This window comes from Homalodisca vitripennis, chromosome 5, assembly GCF_021130785.1.
Source record: "Homalodisca vitripennis isolate AUS2020 chromosome 5, UT_GWSS_2.1, whole genome shotgun sequence".
NCBI lineage: Eukaryota > Metazoa > Arthropoda > Insecta > Hemiptera > Cicadellidae > Homalodisca > Homalodisca vitripennis.
The window spans coordinates 87992589-88008038 of NC_060211.1; the positions used below are offsets into that span (position 1 = coordinate 87992589).

The 15450-nt window shown below is 32.4% G+C and overlaps 2 protein-coding genes across 2 annotated transcripts; both read left to right on the plus strand.

Annotated features, from left to right (window-relative positions):
- Window positions 1–1103: 1103 nt before the first annotated feature.
- LOC124362489 lies at window positions 1104–7690 on the plus strand. The gene is made up of 2 exons (XM_046817040.1): window positions 1104–1365; window positions 4100–7690. Exons 1-2 carry the CDS (start codon window positions 1345–1347, stop codon window positions 7520–7522), a joined length of 3444 nt encoding a protein of 1147 aa, XP_046672996.1. The 5' UTR covers window positions 1104–1344; the 3' UTR covers window positions 7523–7690.
- Window positions 7691–12500: 4810 nt separating this feature from the next.
- LOC124362491 lies at window positions 12501–15313 on the plus strand. Its single transcript, XM_046817043.1, has 2 exons — window positions 12501–12591; window positions 14941–15313. The coding sequence occupies exons 1-2, from the start codon at window positions 12571–12573 to the stop codon at window positions 15226–15228; spliced, it is 309 nt and encodes a 102-aa protein (XP_046672999.1). The 5' UTR covers window positions 12501–12570; the 3' UTR covers window positions 15229–15313.
- Window positions 15314–15450: the final 137 nt, after the last annotated feature.

Sequence of the window (15450 nt, forward strand, 5' to 3'; positions counted from 1 at the left end):
TTATTATTTGCTAAGGAAAATGTACAGTAACAAACTTATGCATTTAATGTCTTGTTGCTAAACTGAATTAAAATTAAGTCTACCTTTTTATTTATGAACAAATATTTACCTATTCCATAACTACATGTTCAATAGTTATAAGAGAATCACATAAAATGTAAATAATACTAGGGAGGATGTGGAAAAGACCAAATAATCAGCAACACTCTACACTCTTAAAAAAAGTACTAAATTCAAAATTGTATCTGAAAATTATTGGACTTTTTACTCTTTAGGTAAAGAAATTATTGCTTTATAATAATGCATTCCTAACAAATTGTGTTCCACAGATGTATTGCTGAATCTTCAACCCAATAATAAATCATCATGCTAAAGGGTAACTGATGTGGGTAAAATTTAGATTTGTGATATAATTATGGAGACTCATTGTCAAGTTTTGAGGCTGTACAAATTTATTAATGAGAACTCAGCCAGCAGAACCTTCACTGGGGACAGCAAAAACCGATGTTGTCACGTATATATTGATAAATCCAAGAAAGAGTGACATATAATGATAACTGTAATTGCAAGATGTTCGAGTAAATTGATAATTCTTCCCTGATTAAAACTGATTATTGAAAATGGGTGATTTGAAAGCACAACATAATGTTGGACATTTGTCATTCTGATATATTACAAGTATAGAACACTATTTTTGATAGGGGTAACTTGATCGACAGGTCTAGCTTACTGCAAAGGATGGTGGCAGAGGTTCCCTCAATGTCCCATACAACAATGGCTTTAGCAAGTATGAATGTGTGATAGTCTCTTCTCATCTCTGTTTTGGCAGAAATAGGCTTGAGCAGAGGTGGGTTTCCTTTCTTCCAAGGTGATATGCCTGATATAGTGCCAATATAAATTTCTTCATGGTGGCTGTACTATGGAATCTTCCCATTTAATCAACACTGTCATTTTAAGAAAAACCACCATACAGAGAAGCAATGATTTACAAACTCTGGCACATTTCTTAAAAAAGGTTTCACTGAAGTTCAAGACTTTCTTAAGAGACAGGCCACTGGAATGTGTAACCTAAATCATCTGAGAGTTTTCCATTGTATGATATTGTAATCATCAAACACTGACTCTTGCATTGATAATGATATAAACATACTTGACCTTAACAATGTTTTCTAAGTATGTGCAATTAAAATTGTGTCAAGTATACTTAAAAATATTTAATTCAACATTAGCTACCCTTGACATTTTCCTAAGAAACAAAATTTATCAAGAGAAATATTGAGAGCAAGGTCTTTTGTTGACTATAAGCTCATACCAGCCGACTTGTGGTACAGTTTCATTGCAACCATGATCCATTGCAGTAAAACAGTAAGTAACTTCACTACATTATCTAAGAATTTATATAATTAACTACTCACTTAGTTTTGTTGAATATAGCTATATTTTACCACGTTGTAATAAATAGAGAAAAGGCATTCCTTTGCTCAGCAAAACTGATTATTTTCTAAACTATTTACATACATCACTCCAAATTTTGTAACAATAATTACATTTAAGAAAGAAAATTTCCAATAAATAATGTATTGTTTTTACAATGTATATGCTATACATTGATGGTTCTTTTAGGCTTCTAGTGGAGAGTATACCTGAACACTATAATAACTTGTTTGGGTTTTCTTTTCTAAAAGCATTTATTTTAGAGAGCTGTATTTTGAAATTTCGTTATAACAGTGTTCAGCTCCAGTGTAAAACAAAAAAGATTTCAGTGATACCCCCACAGTAACAACTTAATTAGTGTTAATCAACTAATTATAGAACCATAATTACTTTAGCGAGCACATAGTAAAAGTTATTCATTTTCCAGTTTCTATGCATACTGTATAAAATCATATTACTAAGTGTCAAAATAATTAACCAGCACGTCTTCATCACATAAACATAAAAATCAAGAGTATTAGAGTATGAGAAAATTAACAAAATGCATAACACTTGTTTTATGCCTCTACTCAAGGAAAAAGAAAAGGATTCTTTCAAATCTAACCACTAGTCTTGTAAGACATAAATTGACCAAAAGATCTATTACATATCAGACAATTTCCATTGTCCTAGATAAATAACATTTTGAACACAAGTGTACATCAAAATATTGAGAAAATTAAACATTGTCCTTATTTGTATTTAACATTATTTGGGGAGATGAAGTAAGATGGTTTAATGTATTTCCAATATATTATATTGTTTTATTAAAATAATAATAAAAATATAATTTCATAAAACCCATCTTGAAAATAACTTAAAATGGATTTTACTAAAACTGGCATGAGTGTAGACTTTGTAGATAGGAACAACATAATTCACTTTTGGATTTTGTTACAAAGAATTATTATACTCAAAAGAAAATATTAAATTTAGAAGTATGCAGTGCCGAATTAATATATTTGGCAAAATTGAAATGAGTTAAAAACATTAAATAGAATACACATTAAGGACAGTTTCCTTCCAATCTGAAAATGCTTTTAATTTTATTTAGTCAAATGTTTTGGTTACCTTAGTCCAGAAGTTTAAAAGTATGCTTAATATATTATAATATATCATGGTTTAAAGCAAATTTTAATGGAGTACGTAATAAGACGTGTATTATTTATGTATCTGGAGATAACTATAGTTTTTAAAGATCCCACAAATTTTAATTATAAAAACCCCAAAACCTCAATTCTCTTGTAAGAGTTTTAAGTTTGTTTTTCACTTTGATTAATATTGAATAAACATATTACAAAACAAATACATATGGTATCACATAATTTTGTTGTCTGGCGATAACAGATAATAAATAGTTATAGATAAATAGATAACATAATTTAATGCAAGAATGTGATTTACAAACATAATATTTTCTACAAATGATGATATGGAATCATAGCTATTAATTCTTTCCCACCATTCATCTGATGAATCACCTAACAAAAAATGCAAACTAAATTTGGCCAACCAACTAAAATGTGTTTGATTGCATAGTAAACTTTTGGAAAATATAATCACATTTTGGTATATTTTTGTAATGTTCAGAAACTTATCCAGAACATGAATATAAAATACAGCAGTTGTCACCAACAAGATTATTTGAAGCAAAATATTGTTCTGAGGTTTCCTATAAAATTAACTTTTGATCAGAGGGGATTGAAAAACTTAATTTTCTGACTTCTTGTAGAATTACATTGTAATTACAAGAGACAATTTCAATTGTACACAAGCTACAGAAATGTAGTAACAGGTTAACAAGTATGAATGTTTGGTGCCACTTCACTACTTCTTGACTTTATCATTCAGACGTAAATCATTCTAAGGCAGAAAATTAAAATGGGCTGTAACTTGATTAGTCTATGCCAAGATTATCATAGAAAATCTCCGGGGGTGTCTGGAACACCGAAAAGTCGGGGGTATGGAAAATCCCTTACATTAGTAACGGGCCCTCCTCCAGAAAATTTTTGAAGTATTAGGGCCTAAAATCGTTATTTAATAGTATTTCTGAACTAATAAAAGGATGGCAGAGATCAGACCAGAGTGTATAAAGTTTAGGAAACACCACACTACCACCAATTACCAGAAAGTTTATACAGGCATCATTACAGTTGTTCACAAAGAATACAATTTATATGAAATGTGTTTAACTAAAACAAAATTTAATCATAACATTGACAAAATATTGAACAAAATAGTTTAGTTTAAATCACAAATCAAGACCTAAGCTAAACCTAAATGTCTGCTCTCGGATCAAGAAGTACAGATATCAGAGTTTGAAAGTTGACCTCAAACTAAATAATAGCACAACATAACTAAACAACAACAACAATTTATTGAATAACTTACCTTTATATGTTACATGTTTTTTATTCAACGTTTAACTAAAAAAAGAAAGTTGATTTGTTTTTGTAGTACTTAAATTTGGTAGTTGTTATAATTTATAGTATAAAATTACACTCATAAATATTCTTGTCTTTTAAAGTAGAATTAGGTTTTAAAAAACGAAATAAAAATATTTTTATTATTAACATTAAATTTGGATTTGAAACACTAATTTATGAAAACTTATGTACTGTTTCAGTTTGTATTGCTGACCGTGGCTGCATTGACTTGCTGTCACCCCCAACCATGGAGTGAGGAACGCAAGGGAAGCTATCAGCATAAACGAGTTCAACATGGCCACGGTGGGTCGGGAATAGTTGAGCAGCGTTCTGGTAGCTACCAACATTCCATACGAGGAGAAGGTCAGCCCAAGGGAAGTCATCAATTTTCTGGCAGTTCATTCGACGGAAGTGGAGGAGGCTTAACATTTCCAAGTGAACATTTAATGTCTGGAGAGGGAGGCAGCTGGTCATCTAATCACAATGAAGAAATAGTTGCTTCTCCTATATCAAGCAGTGCTGGCTTTGGACATCAAGAAGTACAGGGAAGCAAACTTGTAATGAGTGGTTTTGGACCTGTTGTTTATCAAGGAGGTTTTAAGTCTCATCGTGGAAGCAGTGAGCAAAGAGTACAAGTTAAAGGAGCTAAATTGATACTAGGTCCCACCAAAAATTATCAGATTGGACCTGAAGTTTTTGAGTCAGCTAGTCATCGGGAAGACAATATCTTCAAATCGCCCTATGGAAGCAATGAACAGGAAGACCTGGCTGCACATGGAAGCAAATTAGTATTGCACCAAGAAGAACATCATCAAATAGAAACTGGAAATACAGGATCTTCAGGTTTTCTACTTAGTGGCGGAGATAAACAGATTGTACAAGAAATCAGATCAGCAGCACGACCTGATTTGTCAGGTCCTGAAGTCTTTGACTCTACAGGTCATCATGAAAGTAGCATATTTGAATCCCGTACTGAAGATAATAATCGTAGGAATCTGAGAGGAAATGAAAAGAAACTGACTGTACTCCAGATTGAAAAACATCAGACTGAAGATGAGAGTTATAGATCAGGTGATGAAAAAGATAGGAATTTACTGAAGTATCCCCAGGTAGAAAACGAGAAGTCAATCAAGACATTACAACACAGTACATTAGTTGTACATCAGGAAAAACACCATAAGCAAGAACAACCAATTAGCTTTGAAGGAGCATATCATGATAACAGTGAGATTGAGCCCCGTCTAATAACTGGAAGAGGAGATAAACAAACACAAACCAGTACAACAGAGTATAATTTGGATGGCCAGCATGAAGAATCTGGAACATTAGAGATTTTAGAAGGCCAAAAAAATACAAAACCTAAATCTTACAGTACTCATGAATTGCACTATTCAACTTCCGAAATGAAACCATTGTTACACCAAACTATAGATCGTCAGTCAGGATCTGAAAATTTTGAAAGAGACAGTCTTTTAAAAACAGTGTTTGATTCCAATCCAGACACACCTGATGAAAGGAACCAGCAGAATCGTGGAAGTAAAGTAGTTGTACACAGAGTTGAACATTATCAGTCAAGCCCAAAGTATGAATCAGTAAGAAATTATGAACCACTCAGTTTCTTTAACAAAAGTGTCAAAATAGAACATGAAGTATTGGGTCAAAGAAAAAGTATCCCTTTAAATCTTGGTACAATAGTTCATAAAAAAAACACAAGTGATGATCTTGAATATGTTCGACAACAGGGTAACAGATTAGTAGATCGTCTAATAGAGCAACTGCAGAATGGATCTAATTCTTTCAGATCAGTTACCAATGATGGCAGCACCACAATTAGTAGAAGTATTGAGCAGCCACAAGAAGGAAAGTTAGTTATACGTAGGACAGAGCATTACCAATCTGTGCCCGGAAGTGTTGACACTGGCATGAAAAGTGGAAAGCTTGTATCTCTTCATGGGGTTCTTGAACAGGGGCAGCAGGAACATGGATTACATAAAACAGAAGTACATCAGGTACAGCAAGAAGAGAGAAGATCTGAGAGATTGGAATTAGTCGGACAGCAAGAAAACAATCAGTTCAAATATCCAATAGAGAGTAGCAGGTTGGGACAAGTAGGAGGTGGCGATCACGAAAGACAGCAAACTATACTGCATGAAGTAACCTCAATGACAGAACAACAAGTACAGCCTGAAGAGCCTAGAATATCAGGTTACCAAAGCAGCAGTGTAGTAACAACTCCTGGAAAAAATAGAAGCCAAAGAAGAAAGCAAGGAAGCAAATCTGTAATTAAGAAGTCTGAATTCCATCAAACAGAATATGGAGACGTTGAAACAATTGGTGATCAAGGAAGTAGTAACTTAAGGATTATAAATCCAGCCTCACCATCAGGAGATGATTTAACTGTACATACATCACAATATCATCAGTCAGGCTTTGGAAGTTTAGGAACTGATGGAGAAGTTTTACCCTCTACTGAATACAATAGACCAAGAAATCAGGGAATACGAGAAAGCAAAGTAATTGTACAAAATACAGAATACAGACAGAGAGGATCTTCAAACTTAAGGACTTCAGGAACAGATAAACCCGAATTTCCTATTGATATTAATGATCTTGCAAGTCATGGAATACAGGGAAGTAGAGTTGTAATTCAAAAGTCAGAGATTAAGCAAGAAGGATCTGGAAATATTGGAAATATAGGTTATCAAAGGATTCTATCTCCTGTTGATATTGTAAGATCAGGAATTCAAGGAGCGGAAGGAAGCAAAGTGGTAGTGCATGAGTCAAAATATAGACAGAGTTCTGGAGATGTTGGTTCTTTAGGTTACCAAGGCAGTAGTGGATCTCCTGTTCAAAGTTTTGAACAAAGCCGAGGAAACAAAATTGTAGTGCAATCATCAGGATTTCAACAAGGTGGAGATGGAAGTACCGGAGGTTTAGGTTACCAAAGAAGTAGTAGTATGTTTTCTCCCATCAAATTTGATGTACCTTCAAGTAATGTGAATCAATTTTCAACACATAGATCAGAATTTCAACAAACAGGATCTGCAGATATTGGGTCTTTGAGCAGACTCTTGACTCCAATCTCAAGTGACCAAGGAGGCCAAGGAACACAGGGTAGGAGAGTTGTTATACATACATCTGAGATTAGGCAGGACGGTTCTGGAGGTATTGGTACTTCAGGTTTTCAGAGAAATAGTGAAGTGTTTTCTCCAGTTAGAATGGGTGGACTAGAAAATCAAGGAGGAAATGTTGTAGTACACAGGTCAGAATACCACCAGTCTGACTCTGGAAGTGATGGGACTTTAGGTAGGCTCTTATCACCCATTGGAAGTAGTGGAAGTGTACCACAAAGTTTTCAAACTATGCAAAGATCTGAATACCATCAGGCTGGATCTGGTGGTTTTGGAACATTTGGGTATCGAAGAAGCAGTGGATTTAGTGGAGGAAGTAGGAGCCAGGAATATTCAGGAGGACAGAGAAGATCTTGGACTGTACAGCAAGTTGGACAACACCCTGGAGATTATGGATCAGGTCACCAACAAGGAAGCATGCTTGACTTACTTCAAGAAGGTGGATGCCAAGGAGAAGACCAAGAGCAATACCAACTCCAAGGCTTTAAGTAATTGATAAGATTACAGACTGAACTACTAGATGTGGCTCCAGCTTGGATCCCTTACAGTTTTAAACCTTCTTCAAGGATTTAATTGTGAACAGAAGCTGGTAGGCACATGACTGAAACATGTACGAGAAGTGATTAGATAATGTAATAATTTAATATATATTTTTACTTTTCTAAATAATGTGTCTTTTTTAAACCACAACTCTCATTTAAAACAATTGTATTTCTTTTCATTCCTAGACAAGAACTTTATTTAGAACGATCAAATTTAGTAATTAATATTATTCAAAAACCACAACTAGTAAGTAGGTCACTACCTAGTTATGTTGTATTATCCATCGTGGTTAATTCTTACACTTCTACATAGTAAAATCCTGAAAATCCCAAATCCAGATGTTTCTTTAACTGAAAAGAACATCTGAGTATAAGCATTACTTACATTTCTTTAACTGAGTATAAGCATTAAAGCCATGTGTAAGTGTGGTATTGTTGTAACATGTGTTAAATTTTCCACACCCAATAACAGAAATATGATAAACCTGCCTCCAGATATGCAGGTATCCAGACACTGGGAGAATAAGGGCTATACCGTATAATGTAACTAATGTGGAATTATAAACCATATCATGTACAAAAGCATAAATATTAAATATAGTACTGCTGCTTACAATGTCTTTTCCAGCAGTAGACAAAAGACAATGGTGTACATAGAAAATTATTTGGAGACAGAGGGTGTGGAGTAAAGTAGGAATCTGAGGATCCTTAATGAAAGTTGTAAACTCTCATGTAAGATCTTATGAAAGTTGTATAAAGTAGAGTTTAAAGTTTTATATATATATATATATATATATATATACATTATATACTAGCTGCTACCCACGGCTTCGCACGCAAGTTTTGGAACCAAAGTCCTTATAAAAAGCAATTATGATGTAATATGATGGGAGTCCTACAAACATTTTAAAATGTAAGTAGGCATACATCAGGTAGATATTATTAAGTTCATGGTAAATAGTATCAGAGTTTAACTTAATTATTATATCATGTTTGGCACGTGTAGGAGCATTTCTGGTTCTAATTAAATATACATAATGTCACAGCTGAATCTGCCTTGTAACCCCATTTAAGAAAACACAAATCTCGGATCACACAGGTCTCGGAAACTTACTTTGGTCAAAAAGCGTATATTTCCAGTCCTTGTCATATATTTAAGGTTTAAGATATTTCCAGTACCATAGTAGAGTTTGCCTTGTTGTTCTGACAAAGAAAAAAATATATATACTTACATAGGACCGAGATGCCTACTTTGTTTAAAAAGTGCCTATTTAAGACCGTTTAAATTCACTTACCTACTATGTCACAGGTTAGCTTGCCATATTGCCTCATTTAAAATATTATATATGTTTGATTATATAGTTCTCGGAAATCTATTTTGGTCAAAATCGTGTTGGCATAGTTGAGTTTGCTAGGACTGAAAAGCCTATTACGACCTAGGGGGAAGTCCTACCTACTTCTTATATACTTCCGGTATAAGGGGGAAATCCTTATTAAGGTTATGCAACATTCCAAAATAATCGTTATTAAAGTTTTGCGTTACACTTGTTTTTTGCCAGGGAAAGAATGAATCCTTAAGGTATGTTAGTATTCATTTCTCTGTTTTTCCTTAAGCCATCGTTAAAATGTAATATAATGTCAAGGAAGCCCACCAGTTTAAAGTAACTTATGTGAAAACATTCATAACTTTGTTCATAACATGGTTAGTTTTATAACAGTATTTAATGCATTAGATGATTTTAATTCGTCACTGGCGCAATCTGGAGAAAAATTTATATATTAATGTTTTATTTGGACAACCACAATATAAAAATTGTGCAGAAATTTAAATACTTAGGAGAAGTAATCACTTATAACCTGAATGAAAAACCATCTTGGCAAAGTAAAATAGACAAACTAACTAAGATTAAACATGCTACTAAGAATACGTATAATAAAAAATGTCTTTCAATAAATACAAAATTAAGACACTACAAAACAGTTGCTCTGCCACAAATTACATACGCAAGTGAAACAATATTTAAAACAACAAATACTATTGCAATAGATAAGGTTCTTAAGATGGAGAGAAGAATAGTCAGAACTTGCTTAAACAAAAACTATCAAGTAGACGGAGTTTGGAGACTAGCTTCCAATGAAACAGTCTACAAAAATATAGAACCCATTACAAGTATAATTAAAAAGAAACGAATATCATTCCTGGGGCATTTGTTAAGAACACCTGAAAATAGAATTAGCAGGAAAATAGTGGAAAAACTGTGGTATAGTAAAAGTGACATTAAATGGATCACAGAATTAAAAGAAGATATGAGAGAGTTACAAATTACAGTAGAGGATTTAAAACACAAGACAAACACATTGAAGATATTGAATGACAAATACGCTACACTACAGCTGAAAAGAAACAAACAACGAATAGGAAGAGTGGTTCCGGAGGAGGAAAGGAAATTACGCTCGGAAAGGATGAAGAAATATTGGGTGGAAAAAGAAGAAAGACTAGAAAATATAAAGTGACTAAAGTGGTCCAATGTAGGCCATAAAATTATAAATAAATGTTTTATTTACTATCTGCATTACACTACCGATCAAGCACTGTTTACTTATTATTGATAAAATTTAAATGTAAACAGATGTTTCAGAAAGTTTGTCGAATTATAGCTGTCAACAGCTGTTTAGAGCCAGTTTAATTAGAATTACGAAACGTTACTACGTTTCGTTCTTATCATAACATTGAATGTAAACAAACTAATTTTTCAATTTGAATTTGACTTTATTTGGTGAAATGATGTGTTATGGGTGGTAAAAAGCACTCTAACTGTTAATTCAGACCAAAAGCTATACCTGTTCCAAATTTCAGCACAATCCGCATAGCAGTTTCTATTTACATAATATTTCTATTTACAAATTATATTCTATTTCACTTTGAGTTTTCATCCCTATTAGGTTTACCAATACTGTACTGCATCATAACAAAAGTTTAAAAAAAATTATGGTTGCCTGTAAAGTCGGTTTTACGGGCGAATATTTTACGTGACAACGTCTTTTTCTCGGTAGAATATTTATTGATATGAATATTATTAAATTGCACAATAGGAACAAGGAATTGAATGAAAATAAGAATTGCACAAATTTTAACTATAGAAATATATTTTGTTTACTAAAACATTGTACAGAATTTGAAATTAATTAAAATTTGTTATTGTAAATGGTAAAGTTGAATAAAACATTTACTAAAATTGGAATTTGAAATTCTTGCTAAACACAGTTAAATTCTAACTCCGCGCGTGGTGATTGGTCGGTTTAGTTCGTTTGTTTGGTCGCACTGTTATGACAGGTTAGAGGTTATAATTTGTTATTTTAAATGTTTCACTAGCAATACGCGCTGTTTCTTCTCAATCGACTGAATTACGATTTATTGCAGAGTGATTTAAACTAATAATTTACTTAACACTATCAACATTTGTCAATAGTATGACATAACCTATAAACTCAGTTTCTCAACTTTTGTGTCAATCTAACAATTAATCAATCAATCATAGTTTACGATAATGAAATATCAGTGTACAATTATTTACCTTTATTGTTGTAGTTGTTGTAAATGACGAATCTAAGCACTCCACATTTTCACGAATAAACATAGTTATCTGCTTTATCCCGTGCGGCGGACCCACAGTTATCTGCTTTATCCCGTGCGGATCCCGTGCGGCGGACCCACTGGACGGGCATCGTAACGTTACCGGGCGTTACACTTTTTCATGAGTGACTCCGAGCCGCAACCTAATTTAAGACGTTGTCACGTCAAAAATAATACAATACTGTAAAATTATGCAAATTTTGTTAATAATCTATTTTAGATAATACAGATATACTTGCTTTTTCTCGTGTATAAGTTCTGTTTTTTCCTAATAATGTAATGAAATTAAAAGTAACAGTTAGGATGATACTGTTTGAAATATAACATTTGCAATTCATTGGTGTATTAAAAGGTTTCTGAGTGTAATATTTACTTGTTTACTTTAGATTAGTATCCAAGGCCTATCTCATTGATTCTGAAGTAATAGAAACAAGATTGATTATGAAAAATATCATAAGAAACATGGCAGTCAACTCAAATAGTGGAAGTTTGTCACATTGGAGTTCATTGGACAATGAAACTACAGAAAATACACATAAAAGTTATAACGTATAAACTAAATGAAAACTTAACAACTATTTCTTATAACTTTTATTTGTATTTGTCTGTGATGTAAATAGTGAAAGATGACATGAGCTGTTCTAGAAATCAGTTGTACTGACAAATGCTTGTAATAAAATGCATTTTTATTTATCTACATATTCATAGAGATTTATGCTGCAAGCATTAATCCAGTCTTTATTGGTCAAGTTTAGTAGTTAATAGAGGTGTCTTGTTAGGTGAAAATGAGAACTTTTAAGTTTTCTGTAGTTTCATTGTCCAATGAACTCCAATGTGACAAACTTCCACTATTTGAGTTGACTGCCATGTTTCTTATGATATTTTTCATAATCAATCTTGTTTCTATTACTTCAGAACCAATAAGATAGGCCTTGGATACTAATCTAAAGTAAACGAGTAAATATTACACTCAGAAACGTTTTAATACACCAATGAATTGCAAATGTTATATTTCAAACAGTATCATCCTAACTGTTACTTTTAATTTCATTATATTATCAGGAAAAAACAGAACTTATACATGAGAAAAAGCAAGTATCTGTATTATCTAAAATAGATTATTAACAAAATTTGCATAATTTTACAGTATTTTATTATTTTTTTAAACTTTTGTTATGATGCAGTACAGTATTGGTAAACCTAATAGGGATGAAAACTCAAAGTGAAATAGAATATAATTTGTAAATAGAAATATTACAAATAAAATACACACATTATTGTTGTAGCTAATAATTGATTACAAGGTTTGCACTTTGTGGACTAATGACCTTGAGACACATTCAAAGGTCAATTCTATACTAAATATGGTGAATTATGTTTACATGGTAAGTACTGGTTCTATTTCTTTCTATAATACAAGTATAAAAATGATATATGGGTATAAGAACAAATAAGTAAGTAATTAGTAAGTAGGGTATACATACAAATTAAAGTAAAAGTAAACTAAAATACCAACTAATATATTTGTGTCACAAGAGTTTGAACCTTATGATAATCTGACAACCAGAGCACATGTTTACTTTGTTCCAGCTATTGCCTATTGTTGTCTCAAATAACAGGCATAATGATTTTGTGAGAAAAGATATTATTTTTTAATATTTTACTAGTGGAAAAACCACCATAAATAAATCAGCTGCTATTAAATTGGTCAGGGGATTTAAAAGAACTACCTGAGCAACACCTAGTGTTTTAGTGATCAGGTGTTTTAACTGAAAAAAATACTCTCATAAGATTAACATTAGAAGTTGGAAGCTAGTGGAGCAGAGCTCTATAGTCACATCTATTTCAAATCCACAAATGGCTCATGAAAAGTGTAAGAACTTTCGACTGATACAAAATATGTATATGAAATAATGATTTTAGACAACTATGATTGCCATGAAAAAGTTTAACTTTTGATAATATGGATGAATCTAAGCTTGTGCTTTTGTATGTATGTGTATATTATACTTACTATATGTGTTGTACTCGAAGGTATGATCATGGCAGAAAGGACACATTAAAAATAAAGTCTTTTATACATTTCATCTCACAGAATATAAACGTTAAATTAAATCACACACAAAACACATTTTATTCCAAAATATTTTGTATTCCCCCTAACACACAATTGATTTAACAAACACACAAAAATTATAAAATTGTGCCTTAGATGCATTTAATAAATGTAATTTGTATCTTTTTTAAATGTCAAACTTAAAGGTTTCAGTTTTTAAGGTTAAATTTTTAGATCATGTTCAAAACAGATTAGTAACTAATGAATGTTTCTAAAAGGAAGCACAATAATATCAAAAATTTGAATGAAAAGATAACTTGTAGTGAATTTAGGTTTTGCGTGGGTAAGAGAGTTTCTGGTTTGAATTAATTATATTTACGACGCGACAGCTGAGTTTGCCTTGCTGTCCCAATAAGTAATAAGCCAAACATGTCATCCCAATCACCCTGTGGTTTAATTAAAATCTCTAGCCAAGAGAACTTTTCTCGTAAGTTATTGAACTTAAGATCATCAATTTTTGTTTTGATTATGGAGATTGCTTTTTTGGTTTAGTGAACTTGAATGAGTCAATATACTGACTGTTTTTATAATACCACATCTCATCATCATAAGTAAAAATGAGAAAGACAAATAATCTCCATCTATTCATTAGTGAGGAAACAATTGTCATGGACATTGCAATCTGCATTCATCAGCTGGCAAATGACTAATGAGTCTAATCAACAATTGCAGTGGATTCATATATTGATGGAGCTGTGAAACTGTATTCAGACTTGGCAACATAATGTAACTGACGACTCTTACTTTCGAATATGCCTCTTGTACATAGGGTTGTATAATATTAAATGTTCTTGCGAACACAGTAAATGCCATGGTTTATGAGTGGTTCCAACCAAATAGAATAGGAATAGTACTTACACATGCCTTTGGCGAGTTTAATGATCATGATGCATGTCAGATTTCATCTGTAGACTTTAAACTTTGCATGGACCTTCATTTCTACATAAACAGAAATAAATTCGATGATGGTGCATGTCCATCTATGGGAGTTGGCTGAAAGTCATTGAAGCCTATCACTCACTGAGCTGGCAAAATTTCTCTTCTGTATGCTTGGGGGATGTAAAATTTCTTTATTCCTTTAAATGAGCCATAAACTTGAAATTTGGATCTAATATCAACAAACAACACTGTTACATGACAATCTGTAGTTTGCTGTACTCATATCTTGTTTACTTAATTATCAACAAAAAAATACCTTATAAGTTTTTGTAAACCAACAAGCAGAAACAACCCTTTCAAACTCACACACAATATAATACACATGATATTCAATTAGTATGAATAATATCCACAAGGTTGTTTCCAATCTAAATAGGGCCACATACAAAAAAAAGAAAGTAACATAATAGCCTATACTAGCTCTCATCATGAAAACAGATGATAATTTGATAATGAGGTAACTTGAACATGGCAATTGTGCAATATATCTCAAGTGTGGTGGTTAAAAGACTATTACTATAAATTTGTTTCAACCTAATTAAAAACCTAATGCACCTTAGTTTAGTTGGCTTTTAATATGATACAGAATTTAAAAATGAACAGGTTTATGCATATTTTCATCCTAACTGAATGTATGTAGTAAGAAAATGTAACATTTAAATTGTTTTCTGTTTTCCAGATTATATTAGCTCTTCTAATGGCAATGACCTGTGGTTGGCATCATCATGAGTCTAAGTTACAGAAAAGAGTGTTGCGCAGTTATGGAGGGGGTAGGTTTGGTCTGTCTGGTGTACATGAGAATACACCTGATGGTGAGCACTCTGTGATTTATACCTTACCAGAATCGCAGGGAAGAAACAATGGACAATATCTTCAGGAAAGAAACCTATTCGGACGACAGGGAGAACATAACGAGAGAATACCTCGAGTCCGTCATCATGAAGAAAATCAGTTCATGTCCGACTAAGTGAATTGATGAGTTTAAACTGGCTGTCGCAGATTAAAAATCCTTAGTTGTACCAAATAAAATATGGTAGTATAGTAGTATTAAATTATTTAATGCTGAAAATAACAAGAAATACTGCTCAGACTTTTAATTTTTAGGCACTCAATATCTTAGTGTTTCATCTTTAGCCATTTTTTACTATCTACATACAGTATTAAAAATGTGAAATTTAACTAAAAACCA

Bases quoted from the DNA above. Each gene is read 5' to 3' on its own strand.
- LOC124362489 (XM_046817040.1), top strand. From the start codon at position 1,345: ATGATCCATTGCAGTAAAACA. The intron at 1,366-4,099 runs GTAAGTAACTTC...GTACTGTTTCAG, and splicing joins TGATCCATTGCAGTAAAACA to TTTGTATTGCTGACCGTGGC.
- LOC124362491 (XM_046817043.1), top strand. From the start codon at position 12,571: ATGGTGAATTATGTTTACATG. The intron at 12,592-14,940 runs GTAAGTACTGGT...TCTGTTTTCCAG, and splicing joins TGGTGAATTATGTTTACATG to ATTATATTAGCTCTTCTAAT.